Below are 24,661 nucleotides of genomic sequence, written 5' to 3'. Positions count from 1 at the left end.
TTTTTTAAATGTATAGTTGTAAAATAATAAGCACATTGTTTGCGCAAATTCAGATGCTATAACAGGCTGGGGAAAAAAGCTAAGCTACAAGCCCTAACTACATTGCATCATCGACGGGCTGTGGGCTTGTAGATCGGCTGGAGGCGTGGCTAGCAGCTAAATTGCTTGTTTAGACAGCATGCGGAGAGAGAGGACTGGAGCAGAGGCTGCAGAGCAGAGCGTAAAAGCCAGCTCCTCTACGTTACTGACAGACAACTATTACATTAGTCTTTGGCTGTCCGCTGTTGTCATAAGTTTCTTAAATGTTACTTTCAACTGAAGCTTGGAAACAGCAGGAGAAATAGCCAAGCACACAAGCACACAAGCACACAACGCCTCGCGGGTGCGAGGCGTTGTGTGCTTGTGGATCAGATATTTTCACTAGTTTTCTGCAATAGTCTTGTGTGATGAACCAGGGCTTTACGGAAAAAACGTACACATTTTAAACTTGGAGATACGAGGTTTCTGCCCGACAGTGACGATATTAAACGTTACTAGTACAGTGCTTTTTGAAACAAGGTTACAAACTGCTTTACAAAAAAAAAAATTACGAAAGAGATAAACATTATCATGAAAGAGATTAAAAATAGTAAAAGTAAAAAGATAAACACAAATACAAGTGGAAGGCATAAAGAAATGGCACAAAGGGTGATAAGCATGGACACAGGAGAGGGATTAAGAAGATAAAACAAACAAACAAACACTATGAAAAGGCCTTGACATTGAAATGTTTTCAGAAGTGATTAAAAAGAATGACTTTGCTAGCCTTAGGTCTGCAGACAGGCCGTTCCTTGATGCGAAAGCCTCGCGTAATGAGACAAGTTTTAGGAACAAACAAGAGGGCCCAATCTGAGGATCTCAGACTGCACTCGGCTTCATACGGGACCGGCATATTTAAAATGTAACTACGAGCCTGGCCTTGCAAGGCTTTCAAATTCATCAATACAATCTTGAATTAAATTGAGAAACTCAAGAGACGACCAGTCAAAAGAACCAAATTAAATAGGTATATGTGGCTGCATTTCTTAGCTGGTTAACCCTTTTAGGCCGTTCCGAAAAAGTTTTCTAAACCTTAAAATTTGTATTAAATTTATTTTTTAAATAAATGATGTTGCTACTGTATATGTATAGCAACAACTGATTGAAAGTTACAACAATTACCTTTTCAATGTTGTCAAATAATAAGAAACCCTTTTGGCTGCTTCTCAGCTGGAGGAAGCATGATCATGCAACCCTTGTCACTTTATGTCATCATGTCACAATTTAATTGCCCATTATGACCAATTATTGGTACCAAGAAAGAGTCCCCCTCCTAGCGATCATTAATAGACTCAAACTACTTTATATCCCAGCTCAAAACTATCCTCACACAAATTATACCATTCTTTCACAATGTGAGTGTGAGCTATCCAAGTCTTGTTTTGACTGTGCGTCTTGTCTTTCATGTGAACCCAGTGGCAGCATGTGGAGACCATTGAACTGGTCAACGACGGCAGTGGGCTGGGCTTCGGCATCGTGGGTGGAAAGACCACCGGGGTCATCGTCAAGACCATCCTTCCTGGAGGCATCGCTGATCAGGTACCTTGAGGGCTGCATATATTTCCTTTGTTTTCGGGCGGAGTTCAGCCTTGCCTATACCGGGAAAAGGGGGAAAAAAACCATACACAATTTATGTTGAACTCAATGGACCCTTCGCTACCCCACCCCCAAAAGTGATTAATTCATTTGTTGGTCTATTTATTAACTGCTACAATATAGTCTTACCGTGCGGTACATGAAAACTCCTGTCCGGACCGGTGATAAATGATAATGAGTTGATTTAGTTGGATACGGTTTCCCCCTCTAACATTTCCCAGTGTTTTTACTTTATTTAAATAATGTCATGCACATTTTCCAGTGCATAACTTACTGCAGGCCTTGTTGACTAGATTTAGGGGAGATTTTGAAGCTCTTACTCCTGAAATGATCGATTATTTATATGGGGAAAAGCCGTCATATAACGTGCAGGAGTGGGTGGGGCTTAGCGAAGGGTCCATTGACAAGCAAAACATTTGATTGTTCATTCAGGCCATATGGTGCTGCATTTGGTGGCAATAATCAAACTGGCTACGTGCGTTTCATTCAAGGGTAACTTTGCTTTAAATGGAATGCATATTTAAAACAGCATTGCTAAAATAGCTTAGGGTGCAATGAAGAAGACATTGTGATTTGAATAAGCCGGAGGCACCTCCCTAGGCAAGACATAATCACTGTGCAGAATGTACTATGTATGAGTAGCGTTTGAGACTTATGCCTGATACTTGGTTGTGTTGTGTCACGCACTGAAACTTGTGGATCTACAAGATCACAATCCTGCGACATGTAATGAGCTTGTAGATCTGCTCTTTTCGGCGTGCTACACTGACGCACAATAAGTATGAATCCGGTGTTACACACATGCACAGGGGAGCCAACTCTGACTCCATAACCATAAGTGAGACAAAGTAATCGTTTGCCGGTACATGTCTTCAGTGTGCACACCTTAGCCCTGACAAAGTTAAGATATTACAATGGGTCCGATTTGCTTAGGGCCACCCATACTAAAAGGCTTCAAACTGGTGCGTTTTATTTGGCCAACTAACTGTAACAGGCTGCCCTGCCCTTTTATCCGTCTGTACTAAAAAGTGCAGACCATGAATGCAGTTTTTACAATGGCGAAAGAAATGCAAATGCCCTCTTTCCATGCCATACCTGAAGGCAGCATTCAAGAGAATTGCCTCGTCCAAACTCTTCTGAACTTGAATGCAGCATCTTATGTTGAAAGAATTGCCCTCTCTGTGTAGAAATCGTGCCGTTACCCACATCTCCAGTATTGACTTGATTATGCTTAAATCAGTGTGGTATCAAACACCGAAAATAGCCGACCTCCAAGCTCACAACACGTTGCAGTGCGACGCGTTGTGAGCTTGGAGGTCTGCTATTTTTGATATTTTCACCAAAAGGCCCTTTTAGAAATGTCATCCCCTGCATCCCTAACATTCTCTGCACGTCCCTGAACTGTGACATGGTTTGTTCCTGTTCCAGGATGGCCATCTGCACAGCGGCGACCACATCCTGAGAATCGGTGACACGGACCTGTACGGCATGGGCAGTGACCAGGTGGCACAGGTCCTCAGACAGTGTGGCAACAGGGTGAAGCTGGTCGTCACCAGGGGTCCCCCCGTGGACGAGGGCATCTCTGCCACGGTCGTCTCCTCGTCCTCGGTGCTGCCCACGGTCAGCGAGCAACAGGTGGGCGCTGGGCATATGCATCGTTCCGTTCTGAGCACACAGATGTGCCTTCCATAACAAGAACGAGTGACCTCACAGCTAAAAAAAATACATGTCACAGGAATATGTTTTTGTATTATAAAAAAATTAAATAACATGTTGCCACACACACATGCACGTTACAATCCCTGCAAGCCAAATGACGTCATGATGACGTTATGATAACGTCCTCCGGTGACTCCGGTGATGTTCAGAACTAGGCCAGATCACAGGCCGACCAGGACTTCATATGGACTTTTTTGTTTGACAGGATTATTGTTATTGTTTGTAATGTTAGTTGAAATATGAGCATGTAAGGTTATATTCTGGTACATATCTGACTAGTTGATGGTATTTATCTGGCCTCGATCGGACCCTCTATGATTAATCCAGGGCGTCCGTTTTCGTATGCAGGATTTATGTTGGCTGAAATCAGGTGATATTCTAGGCCAGATCTGACTAGTCATGGTTTGACTTGATCAGGCCCCAATCAAGACGTCACTGATTGGTCCAGGTCCTGACCCTGCTTGCTGGGTTGTTAACTGAGCTATATGAGCTATGTGATATCTACTGATCTGACAAGGTGCCTCATTCAGACACGTTGAATTTCTTTTGAGATAAGCAGATTCTCTGCATACAGCATCTGTTCAAGACAATGGTGATTGATTTCCATATAATGTAAGTCGCTGAACAACAATACGTACACTGGAGATTAAAGGAAGGGAAGTCTGCACTGTGTCTCAGCTCTCAGTAGAAAACGTTATTTTAAATGCCAATGTTTCAACTCAAACAGGCCTTATATGGTTTGAAACGTAATTTGAAATGGCAGATCCCTTCCCTTCCCTCTCCAGTGATTTCCATATAATACAAAGACGACAGACGATCTAAAGAATATACTTCAGTCTCGTCTGAATTGTATTGGACATGAATTTCTGTCTTCCATTTCCATGTCTTGTTTTGTCAGGTGTAGAATAAAGGAAGGCGGGATGGGGGGGTCTGGTTTGGGAGGATTAGAATAGTGGGTTACGTCAGCTGTTAGTCAGCCTTTGGAGAGCGCGCTGACAGACAGCACTAAATGCTCGCGAACAACAATTCCGTGGCCGTTGTCAAATCTTGTGCTCCATTTACATACGAATGCATCTCAGTGACTTGTGCATTATGTTAGACCCTGTCATCCTTGTGCACGTCAGCCGCATTCTGTCCACGTCTGACACGGTCAGCGTGTACATTAATCATAGTGTTTGAAGATAATAGAAAATAGGGAGGTTGAGCGCTGGTGGCCATTTGTGGGATTTAGGGAACTTATCTTTTGTGCATTCTCTTAGAGTCACACATTCCTGCTGTTTGGCAGTGACAACAGACTCACTCCCTAGCTTCCGCCGTGGCCTGAAGAAGACTCACCTCTTCAGACTCCACCTAAGCCTAATTGGCATTTTTTTGGTTTTTATTTAAAGCTTTTTGAGCGGTGGTCACACCGTCTCCTATACGTGGCCGTGTGTGTATGCGTGCGTGTCTGTCTGTCTGTCTGTCTGTATGTAGCCTGCAATACCTTTTCTGACCACACATGTTAAGGGAGGGAAGGGCGCTGTTGTTCAGCCTCAGGCCAGGCACACTCACACTCACATTCACACACACACACACACACACACACACATGCACGCACGCACGCACACACACACACACACACACACACACACACACAGCCTCCACCGCTCAGTTCACACGAGTGTGATATTTTACTGACTAGGTGCTTGGTCTACCTACGTTATTTTTGTCTAGATTGATATTTCTATTCGTTTGATGTATTGATGTTGGCGTAGTGATGTATTACCTTGCTTATTGTAAGTCGATCTGGATTAAGAGCGTCTGCTAAATGCCTAAATTGTAAATTGTAAATTGTGTCTTGATGTTGGCTCGACTTTCCTGTGTGGGACGATATGAAAATTCATGTTGCCAAAACAATTGCGATTAACAATATTATTGAAGTAATCAAAACATGCTTAAAACTTGAAAAGGCTCACATGCTTGAACTCGTAGATCTGTTATTTCTGGTGAAGAGGTTTAGGGCCCTATTTTCGTCAGTGCCTTACCCCTTATCCCTAAACTTCTCTGCCTTTTTAAATATTTCAAATAGCTGATCTACAAGCTCACAAGTTTGGATGTAGATTGGCTATTTGAATTTGTATTTTCAAAATAGCGAAAAAAAGTCAAAGAAGTTTATGGATAAGGGGTAAGGCATGGACAAAAATATAGCTGTTAGTGTATAGACGGTAAAATACTTAGCCAACTTGGATACAGTGTGTGATGAAGAACATATTTCATAATAAATACAAATGTCTATGATATGATTATTATTTAAAAAAAATATCCGATATATCACAATAACTGATTCTCATCCCATCCCTACTTGCAGGCTTATCTTTTTGCCAGCGTTCTTTTAAGTCACATGTTCTTGCGGCTTGGCAGTGGCCTGGTGTTGTCTCACCTTTCCTGTATCACTGTTCCTACAGAGCTACGAGGAGGAGGACGACACAGAGGCCTTTGAAGTGGAGCTCAGCAAGAACGCCCAGGGCCTGGGGATCACCATCGCAGGCTACGTGGGAGACAAAAATTCAGGTGAGAAGTCGGTGGATTTCGGCGAGTTTTATTTACAATTTGGCAAATGGTGTAATGGCATCGGTTCATGCACCAGTGTCGTTACTTTTTTTATTCCTAGTCGAGAGTTATCCAGTATAACCTCAGTTTCTGTGCTAAAGGAAATCAATCCAACTAGATTATGACTGAAATAAATAAAAAATGTCACAAGCCTTTGTGTAAGAAAATTGGGCCTCGGCGTTATCACCGCTCCGCAGCGGCATAATCAAATATGATTCATGTGTTTGAAGAACAAAAGAATGTAATGGTTAAACACGAGAATGCCCAGTGTCATTATTTAACGAAGGCCACCGAAGTGACATCTCCTTCTCTCTACCGCGGATGTTAGCGATATCTCCGTTAATGGATACCTTTATTTTTCCTCCACTTCTCAGAGCCCTCTGGCATTTTTGTTAAGAGCATAACTAAAGACAGCGCTGTTGAGCAGGACGGGCGGATCCATGTGGGAGACCAGATCATAGCTGTAAGTACTTCACTTCCCTCCATTTAATTAAAACTTCTTCTTCATTTACTGGCATGAGGTAAATTGCTCAATGTGTGCTTTATCCCATTTATATTAGAGATTAAATGTATTAATTTAGACAACGGGAGGGGATTATATGAGAGTCAGATCTTTTATACACTTGGGCACTTAGGGATAAAGTCTTAAACTTCACTGCAGCAACGCATCAGCAAGGAAGTTAAACTCTTGTGTGTGGTGTGGTGCCCGAGTTAACTTGTCTTCTGTCCTGAGTTTGACTTAAAGCGCAACCATATATTTGTGCTGTGTTTCAAAAAATGTCTTGCAAAGTCTTAATTTGACCTGGGGGATTACCATGTCTTGTGTTCTACAAATCATCACACAGTGAAATTACATCGGTAATGCGCTGCAGGAACGAACTTTAAAAAAAAAACACTTAATGGACTGTTAACGAAGTCTGAATTATTCAAATGCGCGAGGCTTAATGCTCCCCAGAATGATTTAAATAAACAAAGTGGCTGCCAAAGGAGATTGGGGGATACACACGCACGGTGCACCCATCCTCCGTGCTGTTGTTAGCATTCCTCTCAATGTTAATTACCATTGAGATCAAACCAATTTCACTTATGCTAATCAAGTGTATTTGTTGACTGCCTATTCAGTACTTTGACTGCGGCTGCTCTAAGCCCCTCCCCGTCTAATCCCTATGCCATTGGTTCTCAAACTTTGTCATGTCAAGGACCCGCATATCAATGTATTTGGCCGCATACCCCTATCTGAAAAGTAAGCCATTTACCATGAGAGGGAGTGGGTTGTTGGCTGATTGAAACAGTGGTCCATGAGCCAACTCAAGGTTGTTGACTGATTTACCACTGTTTTAAGCCAATCAGAATCCAGTATCTGAACATGTGACCACAAAAAGTGGTAGAATACTTTTTTTTTACCAGTTTCACTTTCAGTTTTCATTTAGGTGACAGGCAGGGGCCTTCCTCCAATCATGATCAAGTGGGGGCGGGCCTTGGTGCGTGTAAGGCCCACCCCCACTCGACCATGATTGGAGGAAAGCCCCACTCTATCCTGATTGGAGGAAAACCTGTCACCCAACAGTTTTGGTGGAGCAACTGAAACTGCTTTTTCTCCTCACAGGGGATGATAAGGCAAAATATGGACCAAACACTCTATAGTAACTTGTACTATCAGAACATAGACCTATTTAGTTTTTATTTGAATTAAATTAAATCACTTACCCCTACCTTTAAAATGTTCCTGGACCCCACTTTAAGAAACACTGCCCCATAGAGCATCGCAGTTGAAGCCCCACCCCGTCCTCACTCTGGTGTCGGAAGCATTTTCCCCATTCATTTCTTCCATAGACATTTCATAAAGTGAAATCCAATGATTAATTAGAAAGCTGAAAAAAAGGGCAGGGTACAACTACAAGACTGTGTGTGTACATCATTATTTAAAAAATTGCGGCAACTACACTCCCAGAATGCATTGCGAATGACACTTGTTTCCTGAAATATATCCCTTAAATCACGCTCAGTTTAGTTATCCAGGCCAGCATATGGCCTGGCATGTAGTGATTTTCATCTCTGTGGACGCTCTTATCGTCATCTTTAACATAACAGTGCATCATATTTGTAAAAGAAAGACACTCGCTCACGGACTTCTGCTGAAGTGCAATAATCCGCCGGGAAGACAGGGGGCAGTAATCTACTTCCACGGTAACCGCAAGATACATGAAAGAAGAAGAAGTTAGACCAATCACAGACGTCGATTTCACTGGATGTACATTTTTAGCAGTATGGGTAATGCAGTTCTTCTCCGTGTGATCTTGATTAAAACGTGTTTTTACTAAAACTGGAGTGATTGCATACATACTCGGGGGTTCTACAGGAGCATATAGAACCATTTGACAACCACCAGCCTAGTGGTATAAGTCTACATTGAATTGCTACGACTTTGTGGCTGAAAATGAAAAACCCCATGGTAAAAATGAATGGGCTATTTACTTCCGACAACTCACTGCGATGCTCTATGTATGCCCTCGGTCTGCTGCCCCCTGCAGGTGGACGGGGTGAACATCCAGGGCTACACCAACCAGCAGGCGGTGGAGGTTCTGCGTCACACCGGGCAGGCGGTCCACCTCAAGCTGGTTCGGCGGGGCTTCCAGCCGGAGGACGTCCCTCCGCCGGTGGTCCCTGGCGTCCCCACCCTCCCCGCCTACACCACCACCGTCCCCAACAACACCGCCGCCGTGGTCCTCAGGGAACTGGAGAGGACGGACAGCCAAGGTTGTTATAGTTTTGTGTTTTTTATTTTATATTATTAAGCAGTGCTAGCCGCTTCTACATCTGACTTTGTGTGTTTGTATATGTAATGTATGTATGTATGTATGTATGTATGTATGTATGTATGTATGTATGTATGTATGTATGTATGTATTAGTTTGGCATAAGCAGCTGCAACTAATTACACTAATTTAAGAGATAGCTGTTAACAAGCTGTTAAGACTTTTATTTGGGTGTGAGGCACTGTTTACTTTCTTATAGTCGTAGTTTTACACTGCGGACAGTGAGGAGACTGCTCAAGGTAGCGAGGACAAGTCCCAAAATGTAGGACACTGTCCCTGTTTAATCACAGATCTGTCAAGAGTACTATTACCTGATAAAGGAATTTTGGTTTGACCTCTAAATTCAATCTACACTTTTACACAGTTTAAGCATTTAGCAGAGGCTCTTATCCGGAGACACTTGCGAAGCCCCACAGGAGGCCCAGAGATGCGTTGCAGAGATAACTTGGATAACTCCCATCAATGTAGCCAAGACTGCCTTGCAGAATGAAGACTTTATTAAACACTTAACCCAGTGTTACTCAAACTTTTACATTTCAAGGTCTCCCCTTAACTCTGGCATTTGGTTCCATTTGTACACTGTTAGAGTTAGAGAGAATTTAGACCCCCAAAAAGGAACCCACAAAGTCCCTGGAATCCACTGACTTAACCCATTTAGACCTGGAAAGCATCTGTCAGATTTCAACTACTTTAACCATTATTTTATACTTTAGCTATTCAAAAATAGCAGATCTACAAGCGCATAGCACAGCACTCTGTGCTGTGTTATGTGCTTGTAGATCTGCATGTGGATCTGCATCAAATTTACGCAACTCTTTGAATATATAGGACACAGTATTTTTTTTTAAAGCAAAGGTTTGTAACTCAGATCATTCTTTCTCTGCGTCACTGGAACAAAAATATTTTGAGATGGGGGTCCCCGGTCAAATATATATAAATCTAGGGGTCCTTGACATTAAAAAGTTTGAGCACCACTGACATAGAAGCATTTTCAGGAAACCATTATGGATTTAGAAGACATTTTTTAGAATCAGTCTCAGGTCTTCATTGACCGGAGTTCCCCAGGCCTATTAGGCCTGCTTCTACACCAAAACGGTGGGCTTGTTGATCTGTGTTTTTTTGCTGGATGTTCGCCCCCCAGAATAGGGACACTATGGTCCATTCCCTTAACCCACACCCAGATTTGCTTTCAAATACGAGTTTGCATTTCTGAATTTACATGAAACACTACATAATATCGTTGCCGTCGGGCAGAAACCTGGTAGATGTGAGGTTTCCACCTGACAGGGACAATAGCGACTTTAAGCAACGGACACAGACAGCGGCTGTAACTGGAAATGATCAGCGCTCAACGTCGCAGCCGTCTCTACAACGCCAGAAGCTCCCTTTCCACGTTGTGGCTACGTCTGCTGCGTAGACGCGTCGCCATGGGAACCAAAGAGTTCAGTAAAAGGGGTGGGACCCCGTCGCCGACGGCTGTTTGCTTAACGATTTTGATTGCTAAGGCGATTACGTCATAGCAGCCGCACTCCGCCTGGCGTTGCAGTCCTGAAAATTGTCAAGCTTAAACTCTCTAATGTTGAAGTCACTACTGTCATGGGGCTTCCATATCCGCCTCACCATTAGCTAACACCACGACTTCAATCCCTCACATGTGGGCAGGAACCTTTTACTTACGCTTCCCCCCCCAAAAAAAACACAACCGCAATCTCTATAGATAGAAACCAGAGCCCTCCGCCCTGATGGGGAGACCTTGAACTAGATGAGGTCTGTAATTGAGTCTGTAGTAAACATCAACACATAATAGCAGCAGCAGTGCTGCAGGGAAACTCATAACACACTCGGGAGCATTGGCAGTCAGGACAGGAGCAAGCTCACAGTTCACAGCTCAGCCAAAGGATTACATGTACCGTATGTACTAGCTATGATGGATATACTACACAGATACGTATGTACGTGCCCACGGGTATGCTGTAATGGCGGGTCTTTTGCACTGTAATTTAACTCTCGATAGTCGGTTAAAGTTAGCACTGAGGATTTTACTGCGTGGTGCACGGTGGTGGATAGTAACTAAAGTACATTTACTTGAGTTTCTTGCAAGCTTTCTCTCTGCTACATTTTAAATAGAAATATTGACTACATTTCGACTCTTGGCATGAAACATACAAAAATATATCATGGATTCACCAATTGACCCCTAATACAAGCTCACGTTTTTAGCAAGATTTCTGTGTGTACCTCGTAATTTGTACTTTTTAAGACTTGAATATTTACTTTGAGTATTATGCTTTGTCTACCGCTGCAAATAGTTGTTTTCATATTGCATTGGTTCTCAGAGTGGATTCCAGCAACTTTGTGGGTTCCTTTATGGGGGTCTAAATTGACCCATACAATTCTGTAACTCTAATAGTATGCAAATGGAACCAAATGGACTCGTTAGGGTCCATTTGGTTCCATTTGTATGCTGTCAGAGTTAAGGGGAGACCTTGAAATTTGAGAGTTTGAGAACCACTGTCATATTGCATATTCTGTTGTCAGCACACATTCGTCAGCACGCATTTGTTTATTTTGCCATGCCTCTTGCCATCCTTAACTGTGTTTTCTTCCACTGCCTTACAGATGAGAAGCCACTCAACCCCCAGAGCGACGTATCCGATGTCACTCCAGCCAAGGATCAGCTAACGGAGGACAGGAACGGTAGGAGGCTGACATCCCTTTACTGAGCACAACTGACATGATGACATAATGGAGAGCAGTGGGCCAGGATGCAGGCTATTACGGCAGCACACTGAGCTCCTATAATTATATGAAGTACTGAGACCGGTGCTGGCCATGGCTTCCCAGATAGCGCCTTGATTGCAGAGAGAGTCACTGTCGGGGTGGAAACCTTGTATGTCCAATGTCCATAACGTACCTTTCTTACTAGCTGCTAGGGGTGGGCCATATGGAAAAATACAACATCACAATATTTTCCCAAGCTGTATCACGATACAGGATTTTATCACGGTTCTTTTTCACATTCGTTTTTATGGTTGATTTTCAAGTTACTTTACAAAAACTAGACTCTCTGGGTTACTTTTGGGAGGCCTAAATTGAACTTTACAAGTATGTAACTCTTAAGTTAAGGGGAGACCTTGACATTTTAAAGTTTGAGAACTACTGATTTAGACCAAAATGCAGGTTTAAATTGAATTCGACAATGAATCTCTGTATTAACGATTAAACAGGATTTTTTACAAGGCTCCCTCAATTGTATCACGAATTCACGATATATATACGATACTTCTGAAAAGGCATATCGTGGAAACTGGAAACATTGTATCGTCTCAACGATAATTATCACCATATCACCCGCTCCTTTCGGAACCTCTCCCTCCGCTATACAGCTCCGAGATGAGGTTCCTGCTCATAACGAGCCCGAGCTTTTCCGGGGATAGTTTGCCACGTTTTTTTGACCATTCTTATCTTCACCAAACATCGTATCCAAAAAGTAAAGGTCCTATACCCGTCTCTCACACTTTTTTAACGGCGGGGGTAATCCAAGCGATGTGTTGAAACAATACTTTTTAAATCGATCGTTTTGTCAACCAGTTCCATGTTTTTGTCTCGGAGCTGTATAGCGGAGGGAGAGGTTCCGAAAGGAGCTAGTTTCTTACTTACTTTTTACAAAAAAACAAAACAAAAGGATCCCTGTGTTCCAATGGATCCTGTGTAGTTGACGAGCTCTTGTTAATTCCTTTCATTGGTTCTAGATTTATAAAACCCAGACACATAACCATTTTCAGTATTACTTAAAAAAGCATATTTTAAAATGGCAAGGCTTTGCGAACAATCTACAAGCTCACTTTGAGCTTGTATTTAGCTACTTTTGTGCGACACTATAGTATGAATATAAGTAGGAATTAACTTTAAAAAAAAAAGGGGAAAAAAAACATACAAAATTGAAACACAGAGATACAAGGTTTCTGCTCGACAGCGTCAGGATGGCAGATGACATTTTCTTTTTGATGCGAGGCTCGCCTCCTCACTCCATCTTGAGCACATTGCAGAGAGTTAGAGGGTAGTTAAGTTGCAGTGCCTGACGTGAATTGCTTTGCATAGATCTGCATTCTGGTCCCCGCTGTTGTTGTTGTTTTTGTTGCTTTTAAGCCGGTGCTGTATATCATGTTTTTCAAGGGATCAAGCTAACAGCGTTTGAAGAGCAGGAGCTAATGAACAAGTGGATGGGGATTCTGGGGCCCAGCAATGAAGTCGTAGTAAGTGTTTTGTTTTTGTTTTTCAAAAGCCGAGTTTCTCTTTCACATTGAAATGTGTACTTTTAGACTCCCTCACGACCAGTACTTATGGGTCTTTTTTAATACTCTCCCGAGCGTTTGGGAACGTGTTAAACTTTTTTAGCGGTGTGGCGTGACGGTCGAGGACATGCCACACAATGGAGCAAGGGCACACAAGTGTCTCTCTCCAAGACAAAATTAATCCGTAGTAAAGGCTCTGGAATGCATTACAAGATTTGTGGTTATAATAATAATAATAAGGACAGCAATGCCTCATAGGCTAACCACATAAGCCTGATGTGGTCGCACAACAGAAATAGCAGATCTACAAGCTCACAGTGTGTTGCATGTCAACGCACTACAGGCTTGTAGATCTGCTACTTTCCTCTGCGATACCGGTGTACGTAGAACTTAAGCATTGAAGCCTCAGCTATTTTGGTGAATTTTCACCTATAATGACTTGCCAAAAATAGGGACACCAGGGTTAATGTGGCTAAACTCACCTTGCAACCCTTTTGAGTTATGGTTATGTTGCCATGCAGTACGACATACTTTTAATCTACTTGAGTTTTTCCATTTTTCAGTACTTAATACTTCTACTCCACTCCATGTCTTAGGCATCCTTAGTTGCAGGGTACTTTCTAGATTTAGATTATTCATACAAAACATACGTTAACCACCTAATCCCTATTTTATTCTTTGGCTATTAAAACATAGCCAATCTACAAACACACGTCGCATCGCAGCAATCGACGCGTTGTGAGCTTCTAGAGCAGGGTTCCCCAATAGGCGGCCCTGGCCCCCACCAACCCCAGTAATAATGGTGGTATAAGAGAAGCAACAACACTAGTATTTCGTCGTTGTCGGGTGGAAATCTCGTATCTCCAAATTTGTATGTTCTTTCGCAAATCATACAAGGCCGTCGCACAAAGGGTGCGAGGCGTTGTGTGCTTGTAGATCGGCTGTTTTCACTAGTTTAAATATTTTTTAAAATGATTTAAAAAAATGATAAAGATTTTCACCCAACAACGACGATATCTGAACTGTCGCAGTCGCTGGAGTAGCAGGAACGCCGCCGTCGCCCCCTGCAATGTTGTGTGGCTTGGTACCCTAGACATAATTCGGCCCTTGGGGAAAACTAATTGGGGAACCCTGTTCTAGAGTGTCTATTTTCGTTGCGTCTTTTATGTATGACTACACTTTTGTCCTTTTACTCAAGTCAACATTTTTAATACCAGACTTTTACTAAAAGAGTGTTTGTACATTCATTGTGGTGCTTTCTTCCATGTTCAGGTGGCTCAGGTGGAGAAGTTCAGTGAGAACAGTGGCCTGGGCATCAGTCTGGAGGCTAACAGCGGCCACCACTACATCCGCTCTGTGCTGCCAGAGGGGCCGGTGGGCCGCTGCGGAAAGCTGTTCAGTGGAGACGAACTGCTGGAGGTAGAGCTCCTAAAAATACTGTAGACCATGACCTGAATGTTCCAGACAGGTCCTTCATATTCACAGTTAGCTTTTATTCATCTTTTATGAACGCATTTTAATATGTTGTCGTCGTCTGGTGGAAACCTTGTCCAAACCTTTCTTTTTTTGTTATTATTTTAAAAACGACGCGCAAGGGTGCGAGGCGTTGTGTGCTTGCAGATCGTCTATTTTCACTAGTTTTGTGCGAAATCCTTGTATGATGAAGCAGGGCTTTACTTTACGAAAAAACTTACACATTTGAAGATAGTGACGATATTGTGTTGGACCAATGGACAAAATATCTTTTACCTAGCTAATACAATATTTCAAAGTATTTAGCATTATTCAACAAACAATTGTGTATGGTTACATATTGTCGCTGTCAAACCTTGCAGTAGAAACAAAAACGAGCACACACAGTCTATATACATGCAAAGCCTTGCTCAGTGTGTATCTGATTCATACACGTTGAGGATGGCTTGACGCCGAAACGCGTCCGTGTATGCTGCCCGTGCCGTAATGAATTAAAAAGTACCAGAAGGACCCCTAGGGAGTCCTCAAAGTTACTACAGGGGGTCATCCAAATCTTTGAGTGCAGATTATTTTCTTCTCTAACCCATATCTCCCATTCCCATCCCCCAGGTGAATGGCATCTCCCTGATTGGAGAGTCCCACAAGGAAGTGGTCAGAATCCTGAAGGAGCTTCCTCTCTACGTGCACATGTCATGCTGTAGGCCCGCCCCTCTTCTGCAGACTGACATGGACGCGGACCAACCAGGAGCCCCGGCTTTTCCCTTAACGTCTGAAGTAAAGGTACGGTCCAAGAGGGCGATAGCAAGAGGGTGCAAAAGACCTGTACTTCCCGTTTCTGTGTGGCAGAGGTAGATACCTTTTTAGGAGGCGGAAGCATGTTTGGAGTCTATTCATTTACAATGAGAGATGCTAACGTGAACACAGAGCAAAATAATAGTTCAGAAGCTATAGTCACTGAACTAAATATTGGACCAGATCATCACAAGCCACATAATATTAACAAAATTGTCATACTAAAGTGGCTTTTTTCAGCGACACAACAACTGAGAAAATCAACTTTATATTGCTCTTTAGCTGTCCCAGCAACACACTCTCGCGGGATCTATAGCACCAGTAAACAGGACGTGTGCGAGATTTGCCGTCAGAGCCGGCGCCCACTTAGGAGTCTATTTGTAGGCTTTGTGTACCATGTCGCACTCTAGTGGATCCAATGAGGATGAGCTATCTTCATTAATTAAATATCTTTGGTACGGTAGTGCAAAGTGGGGTCCGGGGACCGCCTTTTTTTTTTGGTTCGCAGACTGAGTAAACATCCCCTTTTTTAAAACGTTTCCTATGTTTTGTTATCATTTGAAAACATACAAAATAATGATAAGCGATTTCAGGGACAAAAATGTAAAACCTTTTTTTGTGGTTGTGAAAATGGCTGATCTACAAGCTCTCAACATGTCACTATGCAATACATTGTGAGCTTGTAGATCTGCTACTTTCACTATTTCTGAAGTAGGACACATGTAATGTGTTTATTCTTTTATTCTTTTGGGTCCCAGGGAGACGATCCATTTCTCTTTTGGGTGCGGAGCTCAAAGATTTAGGAAGCCCTGGTGTAACAGCATATGCACTGACTGACAAGAATAAAAGAACAATAAATTACGTTATAATAACTAATGAAGTTATGGAAATACGGTTGTCGGGGCGTTTCAGAAATTGTATCATTTGCGGTGCATGAGTGAGCATTCAAAAATAATGGCCTTGAATGGGAACCAAAATAGTGGCTTGCGGTGCTGATATCATCACTTTCATTGTATGGCCCATTAGCATGCAGAGCTATGCATTCACTATGTACCGTATGCAAGGGCTCACGCAGCATTGCAGCAGATAGGGAAGCCTCTCCTCCAAATGCAATAATGCATCATAGATACCGTACATTATAAATACATATAAATAAAAACCAGCTATTTCCCAACGTGGTTCTCCAACTTTTTCATGTCACCAACGCTGAAATTGATATCTATTTGGCCGCAGATCCCCATCTGAAAAGATTTTGTGCCAGGGTCCGACCACAAAAAAATATCTGTAGTTACAATGTTTCAAATGTACTTTTATTTTTATTCAAGATTTGATTGAAAATAGGGGATCTACGAGAACGCGATGCATGTAGCGACGCATCGTGATCTTGTCGATTTTCAAATAGCCAATGTATATATCGTTACTGTCGGGCAGAAACCTTGTATCTCCAAGTTTCAAATGTGTACGTTTTTTCGCGAAGTAAAGCCCTGCTTCATCAGACAAGGCCGTCGCACAAAAGTAGTGAAAACAGCAGATCTATAAGCACACAACGCCTCGCGGCGCGAGGCGTTGTGTGCTTGTAGATCGGCTGTTTTCACTAGTTTAACTCATTTTTAAAATGATAAATACAAAACAAAAAATGGTTTTGGACATACAAGGTTTCCACCTGACAACGACGATATATACGTTTAAAGTGGTTAGACTGACTGCGATGCTACTGTATATTAGATGATTTTGGGAGCCCCTCAAGGACCCCTGGGGGTCCCCGGACGCCTTTTTGAGAACCACTGAAGTAGAGGATGTGATTGGTGAGAAATAATTTTCAGGGCTTCATCCTCGTAACCCGCGAACTCTCGTTAACCAAGCAGCCATAGCTGTCCACCGCTCCGCTGCTCTTCTAGATTGCCAGTGACAATGGATTAAGATTCAGGGATAAGCGTGCAGGGCGGCCCACGCCGCAGTATCAACAACCCACGCAGTAATACCTCGACGGCAGTGGCCGGCAACGTGGAGACTTCAAAAGGAGGCTTCCCTTTGGTGGGAGGAGGGCGGTTTTCATCTGTGCAGCTTTAGCTGTGATAACATTACCCTGGCCCCTACCAATCCCAAAGATCCCTTTCATCTCCCGACAGAAACTTATGAAGTGGAACTGGAAGGGGTAGCGGCAGGCCTATGGGTTAGCTTGTTTAGACCGAGGACCCGATTCTACAATCGTTTTCTAAATCCTAACAGTTTTCTTAAAAAATAAATAAATAAAGAAAAAAGCCTATGTTTCTATATTAGTGGTGCTCAAACCTTTTAATGCCAATAAGGAACGCTAGAATTATGTGTATTTGACTACCTGACCCCATCTCAAAATATTTTGTTCCAGGGTCCCCGGGAGAAAGAAATATTTGAGTTACAAATGTTCACTTAAAAAATATATATACAGTATATTCAAAGATTTGTACACATTTTCGTGATTTTGCAAAAAATAGCAGATCTACAAGCTCATAGCGCGGCACCGAGAGTGCCGCGCTATGAGCTTGTATATCTGCTATTTTTGAATAGCTACATCCTAAAGGAATGGTTAAAATGAAGTGGTTCAAACTTAAAGTCACACGGTTGCTTTGCAGATCCAAATGGGTTAGGCGGAGTAAAATATAGAGAGAGCCATGTATGCGCTGCAGCTGAGATTTTGGGGTGGGGGTTTTGATTCTTGCAGGACCAAATCGAGCTCGGCGGCGGCGGGTTCTCGTCTCCCGGAGATGCCGAGGTGCAGGCGGAGGAGCTGTCGGAGCGGGATAATGTGAACGAGGAGGCGCTGGGAGCTCCACTGGCCATGTGGGAGTCTGAGGTGCAGAACATCGAGCTGGAGAAGGCAGAGGGAGGACTGGGATTCAGCATTCTGGATTATCAGGTGGGGGATTCTGAGTCTGAGACAAGCTTCTATGTCCAAAACCGAGGGGTGTAAATTAACTAAAAACTGTACTTAAAGGACAACTTTGCTTTTTTACAACAAGGGTTCATATTTTAGATTGTAATAGAGAAAAGAAAAAGTGAGTGTTAAAATGTTTTCATTTTCTTCGTTCTATTGTTTTACCATGCTAAAATGTGGGGCATGCGTACGCATGGGGGCATGCGTACAAGTGGCTAAATATGTCTTTTTAGACACAATAAGCCAGCAGTTTCTTTATTGTTATTTACAGTAACACTTCTAGCCCCCATAAGTCACATCCAACCATGAAAGGTTGCGTTGTATCTTGGGAATGGGATTATTCTGTGTAAATTGACATATTTAGCCACTTGTACTCATGCCCCCAGCCACTGAAATAAGAATCTCTAAAACTATAGAAAGAAGTAAATGAAATAATTTTAACACTCATATTTTATATTCTTTAATTACAAAGAATATGAACCCTTGATGTAAAAAACTAAAGTTGTCCTTTAACACATTCCCTGCCAAAAGTTTATATACGTTTTTGGGTACCCAGCTGTTGCCTGGCAAAAACGTTTATATACGTTTTACCATTTTTGGCCACTGGGGGGCACTGTTCACTAATATATGAGACAGCAATGTGTTCACTGCTCTCTGGGCAGCCTGTGATGCTGATAAAAAAATATAAAAATGTTATTCATGTAATCAGCTTTCTGCACACCTTCTTCAAGATGGCTGCCAAAATGGCCGCCATCCACATGCTGTAATTGTTTGTGTGTGTTAATCTAAAAATTGATTTTTCTTGGGGTTGATTATATTTTTCTGCCAACTGCAAGGGGGAAATGGACATCTTCTGAGAGCTTATTTTTTTTCAAAAAATGTTTTTTTATTTATTTTCATTTTAATTTTTTGTAAAAAGCCTGACCGTTCTTAGATAGATTTTTTTTTAACCCTTGGCAGGCAAGTTGTTAAAGCAGGGGTCTTCAACGTTTTCAGGCCGGGGACCCCCAAACTGATGAGGAGATGGAGCAGGGACCCCCTACCACCTCGTAGAGTGGGGGGGTCGGGGCTACGACATATTTTTTGTTTTAAACATGTACAAGTTACAGCGAGCAGGGTGGGCCGTACCACTACCATTTCTAAACATACTACTTATTAACTGAGAAACAATGTCAATAATATCAACAATCTGTCAATTGCATAGTAATCATGTATTCAAGCTATTCAAAATAGATAGAATCATGATTTATTTTTTAACATAAATATGAAAAACAACATTTTTTGAAATCTTCTTCTTTTTTTTCTTTTTTTTTACCAATAATTTCGCGGACCCCCTGCAGTACCTCCGCGGACCCCCTAGGGGTTGCGGACCCCCTGTTGAAGACCCCTGCTTTAAAGGATAATTCACCACTTTTCAACCTATCTTCATTATGGTCCTCACTAATGTTCATAATAAAATTGAAAAAATAAAAAAAATGAATCTACTCGGTCCAAGTCTCTTAGGAGAGCTGTGGGAAGTTCAGAAATCCATAGTCTTGTGACATCATCAATGGGGAATCCAAGCTAATAGAAAATGCAGGCTTTTTATTCCTGAATAGTTGCAATGTTAAAGTGGAAGCTATTGTTCTTGCGATAATAAAAATCTAAAATAGTTTTTCCTGTCAAACGATGAGGTTGAAAAGTGGCAAAGTCTCCTTTAAGTACAGTTTTGACTTTGAGGTACCTGTACTTTACTTGAGTATTTCCAATTTCCTTTACTTTTACTTCTACTAACTCCACTACATCTCGGGTCCAAATATTGTACTTTTACTCCACTACAATTATTTGAAAACCTTTAGTTACTAGTTACTCTGCAGATATAAATTATAATATTATAAAAAATACATAAACCACTTTAGCCCTTTCTTATACCTACAAGCTCACAAGTCAACCTTGTAAACCTGCTAGTTTCAAACATTCTGCACTTTTACATTTGGTACTTTAAGTTGATTTTGATGCCAATACTTTCTTACTTTTACTCAAGTACATTTTGAATTCTGGACTTTTAATTGTAACAGAATATTTGTACATTGCAGTATTGATATAAGTAAAAAATGTGAGTACTTTATCCACCACTGCCAAAACCCTTACTTGAATGGATTTTACATTAAATGTAATACCTACAATTCCAAGTGCTTGTCAGGATGTTGGTCCCCAGTTCAAATATGTTTATTTTGGGGGTCACAGCCTATTTTCTTTTTTTTAAAATGTTAAGAGAAAACAATAAAAAATTAAATAAGCGAATATTCGACTTCGGTGAACAACATCGAATAGTGACTTTGATATTCGAATATTCGAATATTTGGTGAATGCCCTAACATACACAGCAAAAACAAACTCCTTTTCCCTTCTTGCTGAAAGCTAAAGGTTGCATCAAGCACTCTCTTGCTTTTCCACTCCCGTTTTTTCCCCTCAAACCCTTCCTGTTCTAACCGTGGCTTGCCTTGGCTTTTTGGCTCCTCCTCAGGACCCGACGGACCCTGCTAAGACGGTGATAGTGATCCGCTCTCTGGTTCCCCGCGGCGTGGCGGAGCAGGACGGCAGGCTGCTGCCCGGAGACCGGCTCATGTTCGTCAACAGCACCGACCTGGAGGACGCCAGCCTGGAGGACGCCGTCCAGGCTCTGAAAGGGGCCAAGCTCGGCACCGTCCAGATAGGAGTGGCCAAGCCGTTGCCTGTAAGCTTGAAATCCAAACCTGCTTCTTTGGTTTATTTATTTATTTGCTCTCTTTGCTTTTGCTGTGTGTGCCCCGTGGAAAGTGTTTGTTTACCGTCGCTGTGGGGTGTAAACCTTGTAAAAAGAACGTTCCTTTTTTATTATTATTTTAAAAACATTTTAAGTTGGGGGAAAATAGCCACTCTACAAGCTCACAACGTGTCCTATTGCGACGCTCTGTGAGCTCGCAGATCTGCTATTTTCACTACTTTTGTGCGACACGCTTGTAAGTTGAACTAGGGTGTTCATTTAGGGGGAAAAAAATACCTAAAAAGTTTAAACATGGAGATACAAGGTTTCTGCCCGACAGCAACGTTATTTGTGTGTGTACTCAGTGGCCTGTGTAAGTGTTGTGAGGATAGGACAAAGCGCAGGAGGCTGGAGACGTCTGCATACATTTGTGGCGCGCTAAGCTGAGAAAACAGTATTTTCATATAGTATTCATTACTGATGGGAATGCTGTGGTTTAGCTGTTGCGTAGCTTGTTTATTTATCAGGGACTTATTCGCAGGTGCACTTTGAGTCTTCTCTTTTTACTATGCGGCCCCCGGTATCCAATAATGAGGGTTCACCTTACAGGTGGCTTGAATTTTTCATGCAGGAAAGACGATATAGTCTGCATGATAAACCACTTCAAGCGCGGCACTTTATAAAGGGCACGAGTGGGCCTAAAAAAATACCCCGTGCCCTTTGTTTGATATTGCTCCATTATTGAATTTGGCCAGGAGCACGAACTCCTCACACATTTAACCCATTCAGAACGGGTACACTATATTGTGTATCATTATTTTATGCTTTAACTATTGAAAAATAGCAGATATACAAGCTCACAGCGCGGCACCGAGTGCCGCGCTGCGAGCTTGTAGATCTGCTATTTTTGAAAAATCGTGAAAATTTGAATTTTGACCCGATTCTATACGTGTCTATTGAATCCTTCTAAGAAAAACCTATGTTTTCTATGTCAGCAATCTGGCCAGCCATCGTCAAAGAAAAGGTCCTTTTCACTTAACTGGAGCTCAGTTAGTCTGTTCTTGAGAGACTACTATGTCAGTGGTTCTCAAACGTTTTCATGTGAAGGACCCCCAAAATGATATTTATTTGGTCACGGACCCCCATCTCAAAATATTTAGTTCCAGGGACCCCCCAGAAGCAAAATTTGAGTTCTACAAACGTTCGCTTTGAAAATACATATATTCAAAGATTTGCACACATTTTCACGACTTTTTCAAAAATAGCAGATCTACAAGCTCGCAGCGCAGCACCACTCGGTGCCGCGCTGTGAGCTTGTATATCTGCTATTTTTCACTGGTTAAAGCATTCAATAATTCTAGGCCTAAATGGGTTAAAATGCACTGAAGCACCCGTCAAAATATTGGGTCTCTCAAACAACATGTTTATGGCCCCAGGCATCTGTACTCTTTGCTTGTGGGATGTGCCTTTTTTTTTTGAGCCAGTGAACATAGAAGTATCTAGGGCCAGCAGAATAGCATTACATTTTTTATTTTTGACTTATCTCGGTTCGGTTCTCGACTCTTAGCTGCACCTGTGCTTGAGTCTCTCTGCCTTCGCTGCCTGATGCTGCCTGTGTGACACCCGAATTTCCCTCCGTGGATCAATAAAGGTTGATCTTATCTTATCTTTATTGGATCTGCCGTTGGATTACACAGTGAAGGCCTCTGAGCTGCCAAGGTTAGGTGGATTACAAAGTTGTAGGAAGCCACTGTGGAGTTATCAGCCTCTTCTGCGGGCGAGGGGGAATGTACTTTCAGGAGGTATTTTGATGTATCGCCTCTCAAAGTTGAGTCTGACCGATGTAATCCTCCAAATACCAACTTTTTTTTGCTTTCTCTCTATCTCTCTCTCTGTCTCCCTCTCTCCCTCTCCCCGAACCCTTCTTTCTTTCTCTCTCTGGGTTTGCTCGCTGCAAAAATGTCAGGTTAAAACGGAGCTATAGTGAAAATGCCAAACAGAGCCTTAGTGTTCGCCATGAACTTGAAACAACAGACGAATCATTATTGAACACTTTTTACTAGTAACTATAGCAGTAAACAAATACAAAAAATCTCTATAAAATCTCACCCAATCAAACAATTTAAATAAATCCCATACAAATGAACTCGGAAAGGAATTTCTCCACTGTCCTATAGGGAGTGTATGGAGACTCCCTCTCTTCTCCGCAGCCATGCGATGAGCAGGAAAGGTCAGCGTCATGGAGTGTCGCTCATTCATTTATGTTGGTTAAACACAGGGAGGAGGAAGGACTGTCTGAGGCGCTCCTTTACCGAGCAGAGCCTGCATTGGTTAGTTCCATGGTTCTCAACCTGTGGGCCCGGGGACCACTGGTGGGCCGCCAGGGTATTGCAAGGAATACATGAAAGGTCGACCTAAAACAAAGTCGACCCAAACTCGTTTCCCAACGGGTCTGTGGCCTTAAGCTATGCAGAATAGACTGAAACATAATCTTTGCTTCTGGGGGTCCCTGGAACAAAATATTTTGCGATAGGGGTCCATCCGTGGAACAAAATATTTTTAGATGGGGGTCCGCGGCCAAAAACACATTTTGGGGGTCCTTAACCACTGATAGGCACATTCTAAAACTGTCTTCTAAATCCTAACTACAGTTTTCCTGAAAAAAGATTATGTTGCTATAATTGTTTCTCAAACTTTGTCATGTCAAAGGACCCCCATAATGATATGTATTTGGCCACGGACCCCCATTGCAAAATACTTTGTTCCAGGGACCCCCAGAAGCAAAGATTCGATTTTTGTCTATTCTGCATCTAGCTTAAGGCCACAGACCCGTTGGGAAACGAGTTTGGGTCGACTTTGTTTTAGGTCGGCTTTTCCTGTTACCTATTGCAAGAAGTGGGCCCCCAAATGAATGGCAAAAAGATCTTAATGATTGATAATATAACGTTAAATATTATAATTTGTTGTTGTCGGGTGGAAACCTTGTATGTCCAAAACCGTTTTGATTTGTGTTTATAATTTTCTTAAAATAGTGAAAATAGCCGATCGACAAGCGTTCAACGACTCCCTGTGCGAGGCGTTGTGTGCTTGTAGATCTGCTATTTTCACTAGTTTTTTGCGACAGTCTTGTATGATGAAGCGGGGCTTTACTTTAAGAAAAAATCATACAAATTTGAAACTTGGAGATACAAGGTTTCTGCCCGACAGCGACGACGTTCCATTGATCCAAGTCGGATGACAATCGATGAATTGGTCGTTAAAATAAACATGCTCTGAAAACGCACACAGCCCACCCAGTTGGCCACTTAACACCTGTTAAGAGGTCAGATGGGTGGGCCCTTTTTCAAGTGGGCCCTGGTCCAGAAAAGGTTGAGAACCACTGGGTTAGTTAGCGTGTTGGTGAAGGGACCAATCACTCTGGGTGGGGAAAAAACTAATTAAGAAACAGATTTTTGGGGGGAAAGACTTCAATCGTTTAATTTGTCATGTCTAATTTTCACCAAGAGGATTGGCTGTTTGTATTACTACTACACTTGGCAAGGTCCGAGTGCAAATGCAGATATTACCTTTAAAATGAATGAGTATGAATAAGAAATCTCAAAATTTAAATATTCTGATCAGCAATGCATTTATTCAAGACTAGTATTAAGAAATTGATGTCGAA

At 42.2% G+C, this 24,661-nt stretch overlaps 1 protein-coding gene across 1 annotated transcript in view; it reads left to right on the top strand.

Moving 5' to 3' along the window:
• mpdz (multiple PDZ domain crumbs cell polarity complex component) overlaps positions 1–24,661 on the top strand; it is a 120,015-nt gene that overhangs the window by 18,382 nt on the left and 76,972 nt on the right. Inside the window, exons 7-17 of the mRNA XM_080741315.1 lie at positions 1,495–1,617; positions 3,103–3,309; positions 5,838–5,943; positions 6,357–6,445; positions 8,514–8,739; positions 11,418–11,495; positions 12,975–13,054; positions 14,366–14,512; positions 15,176–15,346; positions 18,060–18,254; positions 20,779–20,988. Of these exons, the coding sequence (XP_080597441.1) occupies positions 1,495–1,617; positions 3,103–3,309; positions 5,838–5,943; positions 6,357–6,445; positions 8,514–8,739; positions 11,418–11,495; positions 12,975–13,054; positions 14,366–14,512; positions 15,176–15,346; positions 18,060–18,254; positions 20,779–20,988 (1,632 nt within the window). The remainder of the gene's footprint in view (positions 1–1,494; positions 1,618–3,102; positions 3,310–5,837; positions 5,944–6,356; positions 6,446–8,513; positions 8,740–11,417; positions 11,496–12,974; positions 13,055–14,365; positions 14,513–15,175; positions 15,347–18,059; positions 18,255–20,778; positions 20,989–24,661) is intronic.

Source organism: Nannobrachium achirus (genome assembly GCF_963921795.1).
Source record: "Nannobrachium achirus genome assembly, chromosome: 14".
Classification (NCBI taxonomy): Eukaryota; Metazoa; Chordata; class Actinopteri; order Myctophiformes; family Myctophidae; genus Nannobrachium; species Nannobrachium achirus.
This window is presented reverse-complemented; position numbering and strand designations above follow the sequence as displayed.